The following is a 23,292-nucleotide window of genomic DNA, read 5'->3' on the forward strand; positions in this document are numbered from 1 at the left end:
TCAAATCAGTCAGAAAATGTGATATAAAATTCATGGACTGTGTAACTTATTAAAGACAAGTGACAATATACTTATATTTATATTTAGCCTCCAAACATTCTTTGTGGAATTAGAAGGGTTATAGATGAAATTTAATATTTAGAAGTTAATTTTTTTTAGTGAGTTAAACAACAAATTAAAATTTAGAACAGATTTTTGCAAATATCTCTCTTTCTAATTCACACTTTAAAATCGTCTTATTAAAATAATGCGTAAGAAGAGCTTCATTTTACATCTCTGTGTAGAGTGTGTACACAGACATATACACACATCAGTTACCTAAAGACAAAGAAACTGTGACACTATACTCAAATTTTCCCCTCGTTTTAGTAATTTGTTCAACAACAGAACTTACCTCTTTCTTGTTGCTATTCTACAAATGGAACATCCCACCTCAAACCATTTTTGGAAAGAGGTACATTATAAACAATTTAGTAAATCTGATTATTAAAAAAACCCAATCTTGTCCAACTAGTCTGAATTTGTCACAATACTAATACCCAGCCTAGATAAAACAAGTGGAATCTGTGATTATAGTTCTGGAATTTTTACGTTTATTTTTATTTACTTGGAGAGATAGAGAGCAAGCAGGGGAGGGACAGAGACAGGGAGACAGAATCCCAGGCAGGATCCATGCTGTCAAGCTCAGGGCCCGATGTGGGGCTTAAACTCATGACCCGAACTGTGAGATCATGACCTAAGCCAAAGTCAAGAGTTGGACACTTAACCGACTGAGCTACCCAAGCACCCTTATGGTTCTGGAATTTTAGAAAATACTTATGTGAGATGCATGACTTTACTAAGATTCTCATTGTGAATAATCACATGTCTAGTAATTTACTTTTCATGTCTTCTTAGAAATCAATATGAAGTATGGGGCGCCTGGGTGGCACAGTCGGTTAAGCGTCCGACTTCAGCCAGGTCACGATCTCGCGGCCCGGGAGTTCGAGCCCCGCGTCGGGCTCTGGGCTGATGGCTCAGAGCCTGGAGCCTGTTTCCGATTCTGTGTCTCCCTCTCTCTCTGGCCCTCCCCCGTTCATGCTCTGTCTCTCTCTGTCCCAAAAATAAATAAACGTTGAAAAAAAAAAAATCTTTAAGAAATCAATATGAAGTAAATTTTCTTTAACCAGAAGTCTGCTCAAATATGACACTAAATTGAAAGATGGAAATTATTGAGTGAATTCAATAGAACTTCTGAAAACGTTTTATTTATATTTCATTTCAGATACTCATTTTCCAAATCTATAAGGCCATCTGTCTCAAGTTCAAAATTTGTAATATTATTTGGAAAACTATTTTTAAAAAGTGATCGAAGAACATTTCAACACATAGTGATGAAATGCACAATTTTTAAAGGTTACATGAAACAGTTAAATACATACATATGATAACATTAAAAATTCTTTATTTAAAAACAGTTATTAAAATGGGTAAATATGACACAGTAAAACACTTTAAAGAAAACAGACATGGATTATGATATATACAAAATAGGAAATAAATCATCATCTGTCATTAATGGGAAAATTTGCATACTTTCAAAATATTCATAATTTTAAGTCAGACAAAACGTTGTTTAGAGGGAATGCTTCTTTTATACTTAAAGTCTCTTTAAAGGCGTTTTAAATTCCGCTTACTCTGGGCACTTCCTGGAAGAGCATCTTTTCTATTTCTTGGCTTTGCTGCTCCTCTGCTACATTCTTCAGACCCATGATAAGCACACAAACATAACACACAAAAGTCAAAACCACAGGCTGTGCGGCTACAGAGTCCCCTTTTCTTATATGGCTGGTACTTAGCAGGGGACTGGCACCTCGGGCAAGGTTTTAATGCTTCATCAATAAAAAGTGTTTTGGCAACCTGCAGTGAAAGCATACACACTAAATCTTCCAGTTTCATATAGAGAAACACTTTATGTCAAACTCTGAGTATTTATTTGTAATAATTGATGATAAATACTCACCTTAACATATTCTTCCTGTTTACTACTTAAGTGAGTAACAGAAGAGCTTGCTATAGGTGTCAAAACTTCTCCCCAAGGAGAACGTGTTGAAACTTGTTCTTTCTGAAAACCTGGTATCCTAGCTTGAGCTTGTACAGATCTTAAAGCTGATCGATTTAAAAGATGGAGCCTAGTGGCAGCGTCCTCAACATTTAATAGAGCCCCCTGTGGCAAAAGATAAGAGGGGTCAATACGGTAATATCAAAAGTTCCAGAACAGTTTTCTGATGCACATGTACTTAAATGTTGAAAGTGGTTTCACACTAAATTCCACAAGAATTTTCTCCCTAAGCTTCCCCTTTTGGAAAATTTTTTCTCTCTCATCTAACATTTAAATGTCAAAGAAATATAAATGAACAAGATTAAAACAATAAATGTTAGCTTTAAGTTTGCAAGATTGGTTATTTTCCTCTTTAAGGCATGGGTTGGCAAACTTTTCCTGAAAAGGGCCAGATGGTATATATTTTACATTTTGCAGGCCAGATAGTCACAGCTACTCAACTGCCATTTTAGCAAAAACAGCTGTAGAGATATGTAAATGAAAGAGCAAGGCTCTGTTCCAATGCAACTGACTTTAAAAGCAGAAGTGACGGACGGGATTTGGCCCACAGACTGGCGTTTGCCAGCCCTTGTTTTAAGCCAAGGTTTAAGAAGAGGTGAATCTTTTTCAAGTTTGCCACGGGATATCATGGAATTCTCTGAAGGTTTCTTACCTTAGCCACACATCAGAAAAATAATGGGCCTGGTTAGACCATGAAATCCCATTGGCTTGGCTAGTTTTTACATGTAAATACTGGAGTCATTTTTACACTTACATTTTAAACAAGGAGGAAAAAAGGTACCTCTTATCTGAACCAGATTTCCATATTACTTCAATATTCAGCCAAGAAATATTTTCAGTAAGCCTTCTATTTTGTGAAGGTTGATAATTGGCATTCTTAACCAATTATCAAAATACAATGTGAAGCTCCTCGTGTGTCTAACTAAAATTGTGTTTCTTCTCCCTTAATTGTCTCCCTTTCTCACAATTGGCTCCTAACAGTGAGAAGAGTGAAAATATGAGAAATTATAGTAGGATAAGTATAGGAAATAAGGTTAGCTGATCATGAAAAATTCCGTGATTAAGTTTAACAACATATACATAAGTGTGAAGGATAAATATTCATTTTCTGAAATTAAAATGAATACAACTGAACTTTTTCAAGGACTCGATGCATCTCTTTATAGTACATTTGTATAAATAATTTGCAGCCTAGGCCACAAGCACACAACACTGGAGCACACCAAAATTCTGACAAATTTTGATGCAGTTGGTAAACACAGTGTGCATAAATTTAAAAAAATGAGAGAGATACATTGTTGAAACACATTTCAGCCACAGATTAAACATTCATTTATTTAATAAATATTTCTAGAACTCCTAAAGGTACCAAGTGAATAAAACAGTGTAACTCCTGTCCTCCTCGAGTTAAAATGTGTGCTGCCATCTCGGAACAAAAGGAGGCAAAGCAGTAAACAAAGGCACATGTTCGTGAATGCCAAAATTTTTCAAACATAGTCACATCATGTTGCCAGAAAATATTTAAATGTGAGAGTGACGTCACCATGTGGTTGTTCATTTCCATGATTATAAACGAACAGTGAGGAATACAGTAAACTAAGAAATGCGATGGAAAAGGTGTGGTATCCCAATTCTTATGCTCATTCTTATGGCTGCAAAGCAAAGAGATAGAATTGTGATCTTAGTACACACAGCTGGTGTGTGCCTTCCAATTTTCACACATAAGGAGCTTTCAGAGATATTACACAAGTATGAGGAAAACCATTAAACAACTTTGTTTTACAATGTTTCTTTTTGGGTTAACCATACACATTAGGATAGCTCAAGTGGAAAGCAACTAGTCCATATCAGAACAGGAGTGCAAAGTGCACCGGGAAGAATGTTTCTAGGGACAAGAAGGAACAGGAAGAATACCTGATTTGTTTGGACTTACACAGAGGAGATTTCCAGTTCTGGTGGATAATAGGAGATGAATCAGGGATCTGTATAGAGAAACACTAAGCAAAACAAAAGAAAGAAACTGGGCAATTATTAACTCTGGAAAAAAAAAAGTTATATAGGAAAAAAAGGTGTATTCATAGTGTACTGCATGTTACAGCTGTCAATAACTCATAATAATCTCGACACATTCTTCATAATGTCAGCACCTAATTCTGACCGACTCCCACATGATGGTGTGGTTACAATGGTGAGACAGGAGAAAGGAATTCAGAGAGACAGGTGGGTGGGTAGGTAGTGGTAGTGGCGGTGAGAAGTTAGAGAACAAACACTCTCTCTAAAAAGTCAAGAAATAGCAGTAAAGGTGTGCTATTTAGAAATGTGGAGGTAAATCTCAGGAGGAACAACTGAAGAGTTGGAGGTAAGTGACTTGGGCACAAGAATCAAGAGTGAGAAGGGATAGGCAGGAGAATGTATTTTGACCTAAGCCTCACAGTCCAATTGGACTTTTTAGACCATGTACTTGTTTTACTCTGAAAAAAAAATTAAAAAGCAAACAAAAATAAGAAAAAAGTTCAAGTAAGGAAAAAAAGTATAGTCTTTGAGAAACAAAGTTAGAAAAGAAAAGTGGTGGCCAGGATATAAAGACAGAATATTTTATCTAGAATTACCTGAAGTGTTGCAAAACACAAGCAGGTTTCTTTCCCTGTAGGATGTACAATGTAAATGGAGCTAACAGGTTAATATTATTAGGTGTTTGCTTAAAAACTGTTTTTTTAAGTAGGTCCTCAGCATTTAGAGCAGCACTCTAATAAGATAAGAAGAAGGCAATTAATAATTTCACTATTATAAGCTCCCAGGATCAGAAGGCAGCAGTAAGTAGCCAGGGGCTGTGAATAAGTTGTAAGGCAATATCATAGGTAAGAAAGTAAAACTTTTCTTCAAAGTCAAATAGAAAGTCAATGTTTAAGTTAACTCAGTCCCTAGTATTTCATTGCTACGAGAAACCCACCAATTTGTGTCTAGGTGTTTATATCTGTTTGTACCATGCTTCATCTCAAGTATTGTATTTTGCCTGGGTGGTGCAGTCGGTTAAGCGTCCGACTTCAGCCAGGTCACGATCTCGCGGTCCGTGAGTTCGAGCCCCGCGTCAGGCTCTGGGCTGATGGCTCAGAGCCTGGAGCCTGTTTCCGATTCTGTGTCTCCCTCTCTCTCTGCCCCCCACCCCCACCCCATTCATGCTCTGTTTCTCTCTGTCCCAAAAATAAATAAACGTTGAAAAAAAATTAAAAAAAAAGTATTGTATTTTGTCAAATTAGAAATTTACATTATTTACGTTACCTAATGAAATAATAATTTATTAAATACTTTTTACTAGAACAAGAATAAGAGCATGAACTCACAGTTTCTTTCAGTAATGATGGGTAGGAAAAGGTTAAAAGTTGTGTATATAATACATAATGGGTGCCAGAGTCATTAGATGCATTACATAAAGTTGTGTCCACAGAAAAATTAGCTTCTACAGGACTTTTCCTGTACCCTCAAAGCTGGTCCTCAAATCTTCAAGAAAATACAAGCTTATGATACTTTACCAGTCCTAATCTGCCATGCTGACTCACCTCCAGGCCTTCCTGGATGCTAAACTCTCAGCTGAAACACTCTTCCCTGTCTTCACCTGGCTAACCACTCATTGGTCCTTCAGGTCTCAGTTGAGTTGCACTTTTTCTGAAAAGCCTTCTGTTGATTCTCAAGCATCAAATACTCCGTTCAAATGTTCCAACCGAGGGGCGCCTGGGTGGCTCAGTCAGTTGGGCGTAGGACTTCTGCTCAGGTCATGATGTCATGGTTAATGGGTTTGAGCCCCACGTCAGGCTCTGTGCTGACAGCTCAGAGCCTGGAGCCTTGCTTCCGATTCTGTGTCTCCCTCTCTCTGCCCCTCCCCTGTTCGTGCTTTGTCTCTCAAAAATAAATAAGCTTTTTAAAAAAAAATGTTTTTTTTAATGTTCCAATAGAACTAATTCTGGCCTTCCTCTAACACACCCGTATTGTAATCACCTGTTTACTTGTAACACCCACAGGGCATCAGCTCCAAGAGAGCAGAGATCATTTCAAAAAGGTTCACAATTGTAATCTGAGCAATTGGCACAATAATAGCCACTCAAAAGGCTAAATAGAAAATGCTATAAGGATATCTAATTATGAATAAGACCCAGCATAGCACCAGTATTCAAACACTGCACACACACCCAAACAACATAATCCCACAAGACGCTCTTGATGTTAGGTTATCTACTCCACTTATGGACTGGAAGGAAATGGAGTTGGGGAAAAATAAAACATTCATGAGTGAATGTTTGGTAAATGGAAAAAGTTAAAAGATAGCAGGAAAACCAAATTAGGCTGTCCAGCAATATGAGATTATTATTTTCACAAATCCATTTGAGAAAAGTATTATATACGTTACCTCAGAATCTGTTTTCAGTTGTGAGATGTAAAATTTCCTCCTCCGATTTGCATTTTTATCTTGAACAATAATTTCACGCCAATTTCTGCTTACTTTCCAAACACTATAACATAAAGGTCAGTTTTATATTGTATATATTCCACAAAATTAACTTTTTTTTTTTTTTTGCCAATGGCAATAAGAAAAACTTAAAGATTCTGGACAATAAATTTAAACCTAAATATGTACATTAAAAATATGATTTGATCTACATTGTTGTTTCATATTATTTCACCATATGAAAGAATTCCTATTAAAACATTAAATATATGCCAGCATTATATCAATAAATTATCTTATAAATGGTTAACAGAAAAACATAGTTTCGTATAAGACCAATATGAGCCCACTGAGAGACTGATTAAGAGGATTTAACTTTAAATGTGACCCAACAATAAAAAAATTAGAACACAACATGCAGAAAATGATTATCATCTATACAGTCCAAGAGGTTTTTTATCTGTTTCTCCTATTAAATCTATAGGAGGAAATCTACCATTGTTGATTAAACTTAGCAAATCTATCATTGTTGATTAAACAAACGTAAGAACTATCAATAATTCATTAGAAGTAGTAGATGCCAAATAACGATTATTATGATGGCTAGCACTCCAAAGTTCCTATTTTATAAACCAAAGTTTATGAGAATGAAGCAGCTAAAGAAAAAAAAAAACCCAACTTACATCCAGTGATTGCCTATTTGTCAATAACTTTGGCTATACTAATTATTAAAGAAAAATAATCTTTCAAGTGTTACTCTGCTCTTTTTTTACTACTCTAACTTAAATCACTCAAAGGGAGTAAGACCAGACAGCTAAAAAAAAAAAAAAAAAAAAAGTCCCTTGTTGTTACAGAGGTAATAAGTACTTGAGTTGTTAAGCTGGCGCACTTCCCACCTGTCATGGCCACTTCAGTTGCCTTGCCTCTCCCCAAGCCAATACATGGGTCTTATATCAGATTAAGGAGAGAGAAAGGCAGATAGACACCTATTAATGGGGAAGAAATGAACTATATAATTGGATATTTGCCCGTTATTTCAACTGACCATAATCTCTAACATTACCAAGAATAAACACTACTAACATTATACATGCATTCTACAGTACAAATACTATAAATCTGAAGGGGTGGGGAGAAGAGGTAATTATTAAAATATGATTGAATATCAACTACTCTCACAAATGAGCACCCAAAAGTATTACTCAATTTTTAACTGGTCTATATCCAAATACTCCAGCATATAAAAATAAAATTCCTGGATTTCAGCCATCCCTTTGATTTTATTAAACAACTATCCCATTTGAACATTTTTTTAAAGGCACATACATACAGGTGCACTAATCTGTTTATTATCCTACTTGGGTTACACCAAGTACGTTCCTGACCAAGTCTATTTAGAAAGGCCTTAAACCTTAATGTGAGTTTGTGGGACACTGTTGGATTAGAAATCAGAGGGCTCAGTTATAGACCTAGATATATTCCTATGTCCTTGAATGACTGCTGGCAGATCACTTAACTTCTCTGGAACTCAGTTTCCTCATCTGAAAAATATGTGACTAGACTACATGTTTAATGACTAGACTTCCATCTATGAAATTCTATGATTTTCTACAATAGCCTACAATTAATTTGTGGAGGAAAGGTGAAGAAGGGTTCAAATAGAGGTAGTGGCCATAAAAACAGCAAGGATTCTATGAATCAAACTTTTGACATATCCCTATGGAAAAACAAGTTTACAAACTCTCCCACATGTCCTCCCCCAACTGCCACTTGCAGAAGTCCTGTTCCACAAGGCTTCCCTCCTTCCGGCCATGGCATTCCCAAGGGTCTCGTCTTCTGATAGTCCTGCAACTCCCCAAAATTACCAGTATGAACACAGTCTCACTTTAGTCTTTGTAACCCTAGTTCCCACCCTTAATAATCCTAAATGTCTGTTTCTCTTTAATTATGTAGCAGCATTTAACATACTGAAATTTCTGTTAGCACAAATTCTTGTTTCTAATTCCTTGAAATTTTCAAAAGCAATTACCTTCCATGGCACTGTTGGCAATGAAAATGAACTAATCCGTATTCCCTTGGTCTCTACAAAAACTAAGCCCTAAAATGAAAGCTAACCGTCATTTTGTATTCTAGAACTTAGATTCAATAACTAAATGGTATCCTTTGTATGTTGCCCTTTCTTAGTCAACATGACATTTTACAATATTTCTGACCAAGTGTCCTAACATTAATCCAATTTGCAATCTGACAACAGGATGTGGACTATTAAATCATCAAATAACTTTCATGGAATAAAGCTTGCCAGTCTTGAAAATTTAAAGTTCGACTTTTAGAAACTCTCTTCCCAAATGACAGTGCCATGAACCTTACCCAGAAGACTATATTGATGCATCTGAAACAGGATTTAAAAAAATTTTTTTAATGTTTATTTATTTTTGAGACAGAGAGAGACAGAGCATGAAAGGGGGAGGGTCAGAGAGAGGGAGACACAGAATCTGAAGCAGACTCCAGGCTCTGAGCTGTCAGCACAGAGCCTGACGCAGGGCTCAAACTCACAAACTGTGAGATCATGACCTGAGCCAAAGCCAGATGCTTAACCGACTGAGCCACCCAGGCGTCCCTGAAATAGGATTTTAAACAGAAGGAACCTATGTTACTAAGCTCTAGTAATATAGTCACTTTAGGGAAGTTCACTAAACCACCTTTGATAAAGTGTGAGACAACCAAAGAGAGAGATAATAAAACAAATAAAAAACAGGACAACTGTTCAACTCATAGAAAGGCTTTCCAATTAAAAAAAAAAAAGTGATAAGAAGGAAGTTTTATTTCAGAAAAAAAAAATTATTTCTTACCTGAATAGGCTTTCTGCAGTCAAGGAATCTAAAACCATAGCAAGAATATGCTTTAAATTTCTATATTTTAATTCTGTTAAGACGTCCAGTTTCTCTATACCCATTTTCTTGCCAATCAGTCCTGTAAGTATACACTGTAGCATGGCTATTTGCCCCCCATCCCTTTCTTCTAAGAATTCATGTGCACCATTCTGCTGGAATCTTTTTCTTTTGTTTCTCATGAAGAGCTCGTGCACTAACTGCAAGGCTGGGGTCTTTGATAAATTCTTAAAGCTTAACATCTTAGTGTCACTGCTCAGCTGACTCTCTGAGGGGTCTGAGGCAGCTGCTGGTGTTGTTTTAGAGTCAGAGTGGTCAGTCTGCTTGTCCCCTTCTGTCTCAGATTGTGAGCCATGCTCCTCCAGGGTGGACAATCTTCTCAGCCTTCTAAGATGCCTTGACTTTTTTATGGTGCTCCCCACTCTGACAGTTCCCTTACGTTTCTGAAGTTCTTGAAAAGAACCCTCCTGGTCAGAGAGGGAATCTTCTGATTTTTCCAAGCAAAGTGAGTTAAAACCACTGTCTTCAGGTGTTGAAATATTGCCCCTCACTTTAGTTGAAGGGGAGAGCCTTTGACTTGCATTAAATTTAATGTTTGCTACAAGATTACTTATTGGAGTCACACGTATGTCCTCATCTGTCCCACAAGTTGTTCCACCAACAGAGGAGCCCAGAGGTTTGGGATATGTATTCTCATCATTAACAAACAGACTGCTATCACTAAGGTCATATGTGATAGAGTCTCTAAAACTATTGCCCTGAATCGGAGACAGACATTCAACTTCAAACAGGCTACAGTCATCTTTGGAATCATCAACCGTGGAAGTCTTCTGTTGAGAAAAATTAAGTCTCAGTTTTTGACTGCTAGAGGTTGCTTCTTCTGTCTTCAAAGTACTAGTAACTAAAGGACTAAAACTGTTTTGCCGTGGAAGACCTGAAACATGGCTTGGAATATTTTTTTCTAAGTTGAGGACTTGGTTCATACTACTTTCTAGAGAACTATTTTGTGATTCAAAGTCCCCTGTTAGAAGAGAGAAAGATATGTCCAACCTTCTGCGCTGCAAAAATTTTTTCCCACTGAGTTTAGGAGTTTCACAAAGTTCGGGGCTTTTCTCCTTTTCCTTCCTAGAAAAGACACCTCTCTTTTTTTGAGTTGGAGATTCTACAGGATGAGTCAAGCCCAGATCTGAAGTTTCAGGATGTTCATGGATTAATGGTGGGCCTTTTCCTTTCTTTCCAAGTAATTCTTTGCCTGTATTCTCATCGTTGCAAGGCTGTAACAACTCATTGTAGCCACTGTCTTGAAATGAAGATGTGGAACAGTAGCCTCTGAAGCTGGAATATGTGAAATTGACAGGAGAGTCCACCTCATTTTCTGCTCCAGGGCAAGTCTGACCTAAATGTCTCTCTGACATCTTCGAAAGCTCTGTTTCTACAGAGGAAAACAAATTTTATTCTTCCTTTGAAATGAGGAGTTTGGCAGCTTACACCAAAATACATTTGTTAGGACTATAGATAATAATAGAAAATGCTATGGCAATAAAAAAAAAGTTACTTTAAAAAACAAATCTACTCTAATATATACTCAAGTGTATCTTACTTAAGCCAACTTTTAACATCCTAAAAACCAAAACTTTTGGGTTATACATATTCACGGATTACTTGATAAGCTTAGTCTAAGCACCATGCACAAATATTTTCTTGAACTACACTTGAGAAAAAAAATCTGACGGCATCATTTTTAGATAACCTCATGATAGTAACAGCATTGATGTGCATAATTATAGTTTTAATATTTTAGCTATTTCTCTTGGCCTGTATCTAGTCAGTTGGATATTTCCCTTCAAAATTCTGGGTTATAAGTAAAGCTGCTTAAATAAACTATATGCTAATTTTTAAACACGTCTCTGGAAAGGTGTCAAATGAGTGCTGTCACTAGATTTAACTGCAATTTGGCTAAGCAACTCCAGGATAATGTTATTCATACTTGTAACATAGGCCTGTCATAGAAATCCAGTCCCCATGACTGCTCTCAACGTCTGAATTTCCAGACTCACTACTTTGAAAAGACTCCCTGGCTTATTGATAAATTACTAATACATTCTTCTTGAGCTAACTAAAATGAACCAGTGCCACATAGACATAGGGCCATTACAAACTTGGCATGTTATGCTTATTCATGTGTCATTTTGTAAATATTTTGAGACATAACATCCACTTGCAGGCCTGATTTCACAGATAACAGACAACTATTTATGGGAAATGCACCCTTTATAATATTCTTGAAATTGCAAGGACAGAATTCAAGTAAATTACTTAATAAGTTACTCAGTAATTATATTTGTAAGAAACAACACAAGGAAATACTCTATTCCTTAACCTTTTTTAACAGTATTATCACATTCCTTCTTTTTATAAACTCAAATCTTAACCCAGAGGGCACTAAGGGAAGAAAATCATCACAGTTTCTGGTATTTTTCCAGATTATTCAAAGGACACTAAGAAAACTGTCATTCTTTTAAAGTTTTCTCCAGACCAAATGCATGGTTTTTCTCTATTAAAAGATCCTAGGAAGAAAAATTTTAGTTGACTACAATGGGAAAGGAATATATGTATGCCTAGGTTACACCAGTTAAGTATACAAGTGAATGAGTTCCTAAAAACAACAAATCACTACTCCAACCACAAAACAAAACAGTTTCTTTATGGTAAAATGATCACTGGAAGATTATTACTGGGCAAAGTATCTATGTGTTTTTCAACCTTTTAAACTTACATTCAATTTTGGTAAATTTGATACATGTTCTCTTCTCATCTAGATCCCCTCAGATCATGAGAATGGCTGCTATCTTCTGTACGTGCTTACCAGCCAAGATCATCAAACTTTGCTTTCTATAATTTGTGTTATATTTTCAAACAAAATATTAAGTTAATGGCATATAATGAGCTACCAAATTACACCTCTACCCATGAATATTTCCCCCTGAGAATCATTCTATTAAGTTAAAATTAGGTCGCAAAATCCTTCTAAAAAGAGCAAATGTAACAATTCGACGTCACCACTAGGTGTCTCACAGTGCTAGAATCTGGGAAACCGAGGCAAATTGTTAGAAACAAAATGGGGATGCAGATGTAATCCTCTCCCCCCACCAACCATAGGCCACTTGATATACACACACACACACACACACACACACACACACACACACACACACACACACACATATATAATTTCTTCTGTTCATCTCTACATTCGAAGTTGCCTCCAATGTGCTTTTTTTCTCTGCTGTCATCATGCTCATCTTTCCATTTTCCCAAGATGTTGGTCTTAAGCAAAACTTGGCTGTTCAAAACTTAATTTTTAAATCTTTTAAACAGACATGCAGAATTATGAAATTCCCATTGACATATTTAATTTTACCGACTCAACAGTTCACTGATTAATCAAATGAGCCTCCTTAATACTCATGTTTAAAAAATTGTTAAAGCTTATTTATTTATTTTGAGAGAGAGAAAGTGAGAGAGAGAGAGAGAGAGAGAGAGAGAGAGAGAGAGAGAGAGAAAGTGAGCCAGCAGGGAACGGGCAGAGAGAGGGAGGGAGAGAATCCCAAGCAGGTTCTGTGCTGTCAGCACAGAGCCCAATGCAGGGCTCGATCTCATGATGATCCGTGAGATTATGACCTGAGCCAAAATCAAGAGTCAGAATCTTAACCAACTGAGCCACGGAGGCACCCTCTTTGAATGTTGAGAACATTTATCTCTACAGTGCTCTCAAGAAAGAAAAAATTGGCAAGGATGGGGAGAAAAGGGAACCTTCATGAACTGTTGGTGGGAATGCAAATTGGTTCAGGTACTATGGAAAACAGTATGGAGGTTCCTTAAAAATTAAAGATAGAACTATCAAACGATCTAGTAATTCCGCTTCTGGATATTTATCCAAAGAAAATGAAAACACTAATTTGAAAAGATGTATGCACCCCATGCTCATTGCAGCATTATTTACAATAGCCAAGATATGGAAGCAACCTAAGCGTCCATCAATAGATGAACTAATAAAAATAAGGTACATATATGCAATAAAATATTACTCTGCCATAAAAAAAAAACACTCTTGCCATTTGTGACAACATGGATGGACTCATAGGGTATTATGCTAAGAAGAATGAGTCAGACAAAAACAAATACCATATGATTTCACTTATATGTGGAATCTAAGAAACAAAACAAATTAACAAACAAAACAGAAACAGACTCACAGAGAACAAACTTGTGGTTGCCAGAGGCGATGAGGGTAGGGGGTGGTCTAAATACGTGAAGGGGATTAAGAGGTACAAACTTCTACAGCAACATGCAGAAGAATGAACCTGGACCACTTTCTTACACCATACACAAAAATAAACTCAAAATGGATGAAAAACCTAAATGTAAGACAGGAAGCCATCAAAATCCTCCAGGAGAAAGCAGGCAAAAACCTCTTTGATCTTGGTGGCAGCAACTTCTTACTCAACATGTTTCCGGAGGCAAGGGAAACAAAAGCGAAATTTATTTTGATGGGACCTCATCAAAATAAAAAGCTTCTGCACAGCAAAGGAAACAATCAACAAAACCAAAAGGCAACCGACAGAATGGGAGAAGATATTTGCAAATGATATGTCAGAGAAAGGGTTAGTATCCAAAATCTATAAAGAACTTACCAAACTCAACACCCAAAAAACAAATAATCCAGTGAAGAAATGGGCAAAAGACTCGAATAGACACTTCTCCAAAGAAGACATCCAGATCGGTAACCGACACATGAAAAAATGCTCAACATCACTCATCATCAGGGAAATACAAATCAAAACCACAATGAAATATCACCTTACACCTGTCAGAATGGCTAACATTAACAACTCAGGCAAGAATAGATGTTGGCGAGGATGCAGAGAAAGAGGATCTCTTTTGCATTGTTGGTGGCAATGCAAGCTGGTGCAGCCACTCTGTCAAACGGTATGGAGGTTCCTCAAAAAACCAAAAATAGAACTACCCTACGAGCCAGCAGTTGCAATACTAGGCATTTATCCATGGGATACAGGTGTGCTGTTTCCAAGGGACACATACACCCCCATGTTTATAGCAGCACTATCAACAATAGCTAAAGTATGGAAAGAGCCCAAATGCCCACTGATGGGTGAATGGATAAAGATGTGGTATGCATATACAATGGAGTACTACTCGGCAATCAAAAAGAATGAAATCTTGCCATTTGCAACTACGTGGATGGAACTGGAGGGTATTATGCTAAGCGAAATTAGTCAGAGAAAGACAAAAATCATATGACTTCATTCATATGAGGACTTGAAGAGACACAACACATGAACATAAGGGAAGGGAAACAAAAATAATATAAAAACGGGGAGGGGGACAAAACAGAAGAGACTCATAAATATGGAGAACAAACTGAGGGTTGCTGGAGGGGTTGTGGGAGGGGGATGGGCTAAATGGGTAAGAGGCACTAAGGAATCTACTCCTGAAATCATTGTTGCACTATATGCTAACCAATTTGGATGTAAATTTTAAAAAATAAAAAAAATTTTAAAAAGAGGTACAAACTTCTAGTTGTAAAATAAGTCATGGGACTGTAATATATGCCATAGGGAATATAGTGAATAATGCTGTAGCAACTTTTTATAATGACAGATAATAAATGGACCTATCACGGTGATCACTTTGTAATATATAAAAATATAGAATCATTGTGTTGTACACCTGACACTAATATTGTATGCCAATTATAATTCAATTTTTAAGAACACTTGTTAGAGAATGAAATACTACTTAACTATATAAAAATCAAATTTTCTTCATTTGTTAAATTGGAAAATCTTACCATCAGTAAATCTTGAGCTCTTAGATGTCAGTTATGAGGGCTTCCAAACAAGAAAATCTTTCACTCTGCCTTTAAAATTCATGCCAAAGTAATACCACTTAAAGAGAAACGTGCAGCAGCACGTGGCTGCTAAAATCGGAAAGGTACATAAAACACATGCTGCAGGGATTATTTCTAACATATGAAAAGGCCTAAATCACTTCGAATTTCCTCCAGCTTTCCAAATAATAGTAATTTCAATATCCTGGTTTTCTCCAGCTAGTCTCGGAACTGAGGAATCTTCCCAAAATCGGGTTTTTGAAAATGCAGTGTAAGCCGCAGCGCTGTCATTGACTTCCCCAAGGTGCTGTCGGCGGGTGGGTGGTTAACGGTCTCACCAGGGCGTCCTTTGGCCCCGCTCGTCCCTCCCCGACCTTCCCAAGGCCAGGCTGGCGGCGGCCCGGGGTCGCCTCGGTTCCGCCGCCACGGCTCAGGGCCCAGAACGCCACCGAGAGGCCGAGGGCGGGTGGGCGTCACCAGGAGCGGAGCGAGCGGGCAAGAGGCCGGCTTCGGGGCCCCTCTCTAGTCCCAGCACCTAGAAAGCAAAGTGGGCCCCGGGCCGGCGGACGACCAGAGGCCCGCTAGCGGGCACACACCTGGGCCCCCCCACTCCCGCCCACCTGGAGACCGAGGCGCGCCCGCACCGACCGGGCCGCGGGGCCAGGCGGGAGGGGAGACAGGCAGCCGCCGCTGGGTGCGTCGGGCAGGAGCCGCCGCCTCGCCCCCAGGGATGCCCGGCTATGGCAACCCCCACGCCACGTTCGCGTGGGGCCGCCGAGATTCCCTCCTTCAGTTTGAACTGCCCGCCCTGAGTAACCGCTACGCGCCGCCGCGCCGCCCCGCCTCGCCCCGCGCCGCCCCTTCCTCCAGCTCCGCGACGCCCCCGCCGGCCGCCCGGCGATCCGCAGGCTCTGGTGCGGCTTCTCCCAGAGGAGTCTCGTCCTTTTCCCACCCTTCCACCCCCACCACAAGCGCAGCCGGGCTTTCTAACTTCATGGGCTCTGTCTCTCCCCATTCTCACTTTGGGAAGCATTGTGTATCCAAGCTACTAGGTCCTGCAGTGAGATGCCAATAAAAATAATGTAGGTGAACGTTTGCTTGACAATGTTTCCGAGATAATCAGGTATAAAAAGCAGGTTACAAACCAAATGACGCCTTTTAGAAGTATAGACACACACAGGATATAGATATACACAGGATGAGGTCGGAACGGTATGACTTTACAGTATCTCTACACGGGATTATGCTTGATTATGCTAGACGGGATGTTTTATATTACTCATTGGGCACCTATTCTATGCCAGGCTCCATCCTTCCGCTCTTGGCAGCTTCATACTGGTCTCCTTTATCTGGCTGTTTTCCCCTCTGCCTTTTCCCTACATGAGGCATCCTACCTCAGTATTTTATTTGGGGGGGGGGGGGGCTTTACCATTATGTGCTTACATAATTCTCATGCAGAGTTTCACCCATTACTTTTAAGCCAGTAATAGCAGCTACCACCACTCTCCTCCAACTGGACATTTCTGTATCTGGATGCCCTTTAGCCATCCAAAATGGAACATATCCAAAGTCAAACTCACTAACACCTATTAAGCTCTGCTCTATGTGCCAAGCACTGGGCTAGGTACTGGGAAAGCAAAGATGAGTACACCACAGTTACTGGCCTTAAGGGGTTCACAAGCGCTGTAAGGGAGGAACAGTAGTAGTACTAAGGAAAGAGGACCAACTAACCCTAAGGAAGAAGAGGGGGTGGAACTAACTTTATAAAGACCATGACTTTGGGATGGATTTTGAAGCACAAGTGGCAATTTAAAAGTCAGACAACAGGTGATTGCAATCTCAAAACAAAATGTACAAGAGCAGGAAAATTGAAACAGTTGGGAAAACTATAGTTTGTTATAGCTAGAAACTAAGACTTATTTGAGGAAAGACCGAAGAAAATTCTTGAGAAGGGGAAGAAGCCAAGTCATGGAGAATTTTGGATGCATTTAAGAGAAGTTTATCCTCTAGGCCATGCAGAGCATCTTAGAAAGATCACTCCCATGGCAGAGTGGAGAACAGAAGGAAAAGAAGTGAGGGTGGTTGCAAGGAGACCACTTAGGAAGCTACTACATTACTCTGGAAGCCAGTGGGGCTGAAGAACCTGAATTCAGCATATTCAGTCAGCAGAATCAACTGCATGGGGTGGGGAGAGCACAGAGAACAGGTTTGGAAGAAAATAAATTGAATTTAGTATGTGGTTAGGGGACCTCGGTCTTAGTTGGTTAAGCATCCGACTTCAGCTCAGGTCATGATTTCACAGTTCATGGGTTTGAGCCTTGTGTCGGGCTCTGTGCCGATAGCTCAGAGCCTGGAGCCTGCTTCGAATTCTGTGTCTCCCCCTCTCTCTGCCCCTCCCCTGTTTGCACTGTGTCTCTCTCTCTCTCAAAAATAAACATTAAAAAAAATTTAGTATGAGGTTGTTAAGTTTGAGGTACCTGTAGGACTTAAGATAAGGAATTGATGAATTACATATGCTTCGAGATAGCACCTCTCTGAAGCTGCCCCCATACACCCAGGTAGAGTGAATAGTGCTCTCTCTAGCTCTTCAAACAAATCTCTATGACAGCCATTTTGCCTTTCTCCACACAACATTTGCAATCCTCTGCTGAATTTTCTCCATGTAGTTTATCACCTTCTAAAATACCATATTATTTACTTATCTTGTTTAATGTCTGCTCCCCACTCCTACTTTAATGTAAACAGGGCAGGGAATCTTGCCTATGGTTTTAAAAAATTCACACAGTCCCAAACACCATTTAAACGCTGCCCTTTTCTTTCTCTAGTTAATTTATTTTTTTCAGATATTACAACTGAAGAGCAGAAAAGTATATAACTCCCTTCTATCATTCAAAGAATAATCTTTACCTCCCCCCCCCCACCAAAAGTGCAAAAAGGAACCGAGTTACATGTAGCTTGTCCTGACTTTACTCACATACCCCAAATATAAGTCACTCACATTTTCCTATTCTTTACCCACCACAGTCCTTGGCCTTTTTGTTTCCCTTTCTGGATTGGATGTCATCCCATTTCTTACCTCAGTAGTCTAAACCCATCTATTTCCCACAAAATCTAATTCTTCTTTTGGGGACCATCCAGCAAAACATAATGAAAGACTTTTCCAATCACCAAGACATTCAAGCTATGCAGATATATTTAAAAGAATACGATCAAAGAAAATGAAAAACAGAGATTCAGGAGGAATATAGCAACTTGCATCTTCATAACCATATTACAAGGAGTTAAAAGCACTAGTATCCAAGATAACAAGACATCCACCCTCATTGGGAGAAGGCAGTACAGTGGTATCTGGCGCATATTAAGTGCTCAAGAAAAGTTAGCTGTTACCAATGATAATAGCTTCCACTGACCACGCTCCCTACTGATCCTAAAACTATCGATTCCTGCTAATTGGAAAAAGGGTGTTGGAGTGAGAACTAGCATCTACATGGACTCTTGTTGAAATTCTGGATTTCCTTGACACCACTTGTAATTAATCTACCCTTCCATAGGGTCCCAAGACCCATTTGTGTTCTACATGTGTTGATCCATTCTGATCTCCATAGACTGTGTTATGTGCCAGAATCATCTTGATACCTCAACTGGAGAGTCAGAATCCAGGAAAGTTTGCAATGATTTGTTAAACTTTCTGGATCAATCCATTATCTTTCTCTTATGATGACAATAGTTTTATTTAATAATTCTTGTAGTAAAGCCTATTTTGACTGTTGTATTGAATTACCTTCTTCTCTTTGGTTGAAAGGAGGGATATTTTGTAAGAGAGCTAATGGTCAAAATATTTATGCTGTATGTCAGCCTGTCTGTGAAGGAAGAAGCAGGAAAATCCATTGTTTTCCTGGAAATTAAATAACTGGCAGCCAGGAAGACTAGGAGTGTGAAGTAGTTGTATCCCCTATGCTGGTCTGTAGAGGTGTAACCAGTTGGAACTCCTCAAAGCAAAAGGTGAAGCTCAAAGTTCTCAAGTTGCTGGATGGAAGACTGGAAAGCAGTATATTCTGCTTAATAACAAATCAAAGACAAAATAAATCAAAGATATTAACCTGTTTCTCTGTTGAACTATAATCGTTATTAACAACTGATCATCCCCTAGATTTTAGTTACTTCATTTTCTTCCTCCTTCTGATATAAAACGTCTGCTATGAAAGAAGTAAACGAATGTAAATGTTGTGAACCAAACTGATATTAATCCCATGATATTTTGATCTTTCAAAAAACACACCTCCACTGAGCAGATCGTTTGTTTCATCTAGGGAGGAATACATGAGATGGAAGGAAGGTCAGTAAATAGTTACTGCTACCAATATCCCTTAGTTTTAGGTAGAATTAGTTGGTGTAGCTGCCCTCATACCCACCTTTGCTTTAAAATGAGTAAAAGGAATGGGTCATGACAAAAGCCTATGAAAGTTTCGAAAAGCAAAAATGAAATTATGCGAAAGATAGGGGGCAGCTGCTTCACTGGTCCAGCACAGGTATCAATCCACTGGAAAAAAACGTAATTTGAAAAGTGTTTTTCTACGTGAAAATCAGTGATGGGAGTTGTTGCCGTTGTGTACCTCTGAGTAACGGCTAACCTAGGATTCCAGGGGCACTTGGCACTTTCTTTTAACCCTCAGCCCTCCTGGAAAAGTGTTACTTTCTACTGACTTCCTTAGAGAAACAGACTTTCTCCGATTTGAGGAACTATTGGAATGCTTTGCTTTCCTTAAAAACGAAATAAACTGGGGCGAAACAAGACAGCCGCAGAAACTAACACAAAAGTTCAAGCTTTGCCGCCTGTATGCAATCCGGGTTCTCGGCCACGCCTGGGGCGGAAGGGGCGGAGACTCCGTGCATCATATGCCAGCGCCGGAAGTTGGTTGAGACACAGCGACGAGCCGTAATCTGGTTAAAGCGCGGAGTGCGAAGCTTCGCCGCGTTACGTGCGTAGGAAATTGGCTGGTTGGGATTAAGAGGTAGGTATTTGGGTTGAAACTGGAAAGACCCTCAAGGTTAAAAAGGTCCGGTATGGAAATCGGGAGAAGCTGGAGATTGAGGAGTGAATGGTGTTAGTACTTTGGTTTCATTCAGTTTAGTTTGGCTTTTGGGAGTTACTCTTCTTAACTTCTGTTCGCATGTTTTCTTATTGAGGGTTATAGTTTTTTGCTTTCTGCTAAAGTTTGGAAAAACAGGACTTGTGTTAAGTGGAACGCGAGCTTTGCAGTCAGATCCCAGTGTCCCTGCCTCTTAGTAGCTGAATAATCCTGCGCAAATTAATTTACAAGGCTGGGTTTCTTCATCTGAAAAGTAAGGGCAGTACCTCCTAGGATTGTTGTAAAGATTATAATGAAATAACGTGTAAAATGTTATCGTGCCCGGTTTGGGGGTAAGCGCGCAATACATTGTGTTTTTGTTTCGTCCTTTAGCTCTACCTATACAGTTTGAAAAAGTACAGGTTAGGAATTGGGACTTTTTTAGATTTCCCTGAGAAAAAATGAGGTATGGTTGGATTTGCAAGGAGCCCCTTTGAGATATTCAACATTTGAGTCTGTGATTTGATTTCAGACTATCAATGGATACTCAGAAGGACGTTCAACCCCCAAAGCAGCAGCCAATGATATATATCTGCGGAGGTAAGGGCACTTAGATACATAAAGTGGGAGTGTTTTACTTCAGTTTTGAAATAATTAGATTACACTTAGTCTTAAACGAGTCTTTAAAGTTACAAAGCAGAACACCAGCAACCCTAAAAAAACCTCTCATTAAGAGCTCATTTACTCACCAAGAAAAAGTGCAGCGCCCACTACTCTTTTTTCTTTCCTCCTTAATATGTTGGTTGTTAAATAACAAAAGTTCAACTGAGTACATTTTAAAGATGTGATAGGCTTTATTAATCCATTCATGAATCTGGCAGCATCCTGTCTAGCAAGTAGATGAGAACTCCAAAGGGTTACAGAAAAGGAAAGGTTTGTAAAGGTAGAGAGGAGTGGAAAAATGAAAATTATTAGCGAACAATCCTGTGTTTAAGGTAAGGTCACCCTTCTAAGAGGAATGGAAAAATCAGTAAATTTCCTAGCGCTGACAAGGAAATTCCCATATTGACTGGTCAAAGGTTGCGTTTCTGCAGGGCTGAAACTGCAGTTAGGTTAGGTGTTAGGTCTTGGTTTACTGATTTGGGGCCTCAACCCAAGTGAGGCCATTTGGGGCCTGTAGTTTTCTTTTTAACATGGCCGTAGCACCATACTCTTGAGATTGAGTACATTTTAGTGCTTTGGGTGAAAAATACAGTTAAGATAATTTGCTTGTCTGTAATATTTTTCCTCTAGACATTGAATAAACATGCTTTCTTTTTTAGAATGTCACACGGAAAATGAAATAAAATCCAGGGATCCAATCAGATGCAGAGAATGTGGATACAGAATAATGTACAAGAAAAGGACTAAAAGATGTATCCTTTTAACTTGTTAAATATGAAGTAGATGGAAGTGAAGAATAATGCTTGGGTTGCTAGTCAAAGACTAATTTCTGGTAAATGGTAATAATTTTTGGCCTACTTACCAAAAAAAAAAAAAAAGCATGATTAGGATTTTCATAATCATTTTTATTTTCATAATAATTAATTCAGATGCATATACTAAATATATACTAGATTTTGGATCTCATAAGTCTATTTTTCAGGCTTCTATATTTAACTTATTTTACTTATACTCATTTTTGAGTTTGAGTTCATGGACAAACTAAATTATACAAAGAGAAATACAAATACTGTATATGAATGCTACCTTATGGAAAAAGCGAGGCTTACAAATTGGCCATAAGACTGAGAGTACATTGTTACGTGGTAACTACAAATACAATATTTTTTAAACCAGTAAATTACCTTGCCAGCATTGCTTTAGTGTTTTTTGGTGCATTGATCTTTTGTTATCATGGAAAGGGGACTAAAGAAAATTGAAATCTTTTTTTGTAGTTCTTTTCTAGTTGTTACAGTAAATAGTGAGTCCGTTCTTTTGTGTATTTTATTTTATTAAAGTCATTTATTTAATCTCTACACCCAATGTGGGCCTCGAACTCACAACCTGAGATTAAGCATCACATGCTGTTCCAACTTAACCAGTTAGGCACCCCCCCTTTTTTTTAAGTTTATTTAATCTCTCTTTTTTTGCATTTTAGATCACATAACTAGCAAATAGAAAGTGACTTGGAAGTGTTAATCTTTCATATAATTTTTAAATATGTGTTTTGTCCTTAACTCAGTTTAATACAGTGGTGGTTTTTGATGCTCGATGAAACATGGAATTTAGAAGATTATCTTCATTTGGACTTGGACTTGCTGTTAATGTTGTATAGCTTTTGATGAGTGTATTTATCTTTATGAATACAACTACATACACATGATTTCGTTTTAAAATTCATCTTGTATTTAGGCATCTATTAATAATGTCTATAAAGAAAAATTCTTTGTTCAATTACATTATTTATAATTTCCTTTTTTTTTTTAATGTTTATTTTTGAGAGAGTACGAGCAAGGGAGGGTTAGAGAGAGGGAGACAGCATGTCTGAAGCAGGTTCTTGGATCTGTGCACTGACAGTAGCAAGCCTGATGTGGGTCTCAAACTCAAGAACCGTGAGATCATGACCTGAGCCCAAGTGGAACACTCAACTGTTTCAGCCACCTGGGCACCCCTAATTCTCTTTTATTGTATGTGTAATCTGACACATAGGGAAAGTTAAAAGTGCTTCCCTAAATCACACTTTTAATCAAGACCTAGAATCTTGTAGGGGCCTTGTTGAGAATGCAGTTTACCAGGGCCCTGTGAAGGTCTGATTAAGTAAGTTCCTTGGAAACTACTGTTTTACATCAAATTTGTAAACCCTCCAGCATCATTTTGTATTGAGTATACCAGTGTACTTA

At 38.4% G+C, this 23,292-nt stretch overlaps 2 protein-coding genes across 2 annotated transcripts; one reads left to right on the plus strand and one right to left on the minus strand.

Annotated features, from left to right (window-relative positions):
* Nucleotides 1-1,220: 1,220 nt before the first annotated feature.
* FBXO43 (F-box protein 43) lies at nucleotides 1,221-20,780 on the minus strand. Its single transcript, XM_045049774.1, is given in 11 exon segments — nucleotides 1,221-1,899; nucleotides 2,003-2,206; nucleotides 6,504-6,606; nucleotides 9,395-10,865; nucleotides 15,303-15,331; nucleotides 15,333-15,371; nucleotides 15,574-15,863; nucleotides 15,962-16,294; nucleotides 16,970-17,073; nucleotides 20,153-20,383; nucleotides 20,660-20,780. Coding segments are annotated over 11 exon segments (3,174 nt in total). The 3' UTR covers nucleotides 1,221-1,650.
* POLR2K (RNA polymerase II, I and III subunit K) lies at nucleotides 20,196-22,851 on the plus strand. Its single transcript, XM_004000018.4, has 4 exons — nucleotides 20,196-20,353; nucleotides 20,943-21,010; nucleotides 21,733-21,825; nucleotides 22,645-22,851. The coding sequence occupies exons 2-4, from the start codon at nucleotides 20,950-20,952 to the stop codon at nucleotides 22,665-22,667; spliced, it is 177 nt and encodes a 58-aa protein (XP_004000067.1). The 5' UTR covers nucleotides 20,196-20,353; nucleotides 20,943-20,949; the 3' UTR covers nucleotides 22,668-22,851.
* The last annotated feature ends 441 nt before the right edge of the window (nucleotides 22,852-23,292 follow it).

Source organism: Felis catus, chromosome F2, assembly GCF_018350175.1.
Source record: "Felis catus isolate Fca126 chromosome F2, F.catus_Fca126_mat1.0, whole genome shotgun sequence".
Classification (NCBI taxonomy): Eukaryota; Metazoa; Chordata; class Mammalia; order Carnivora; family Felidae; genus Felis; species Felis catus.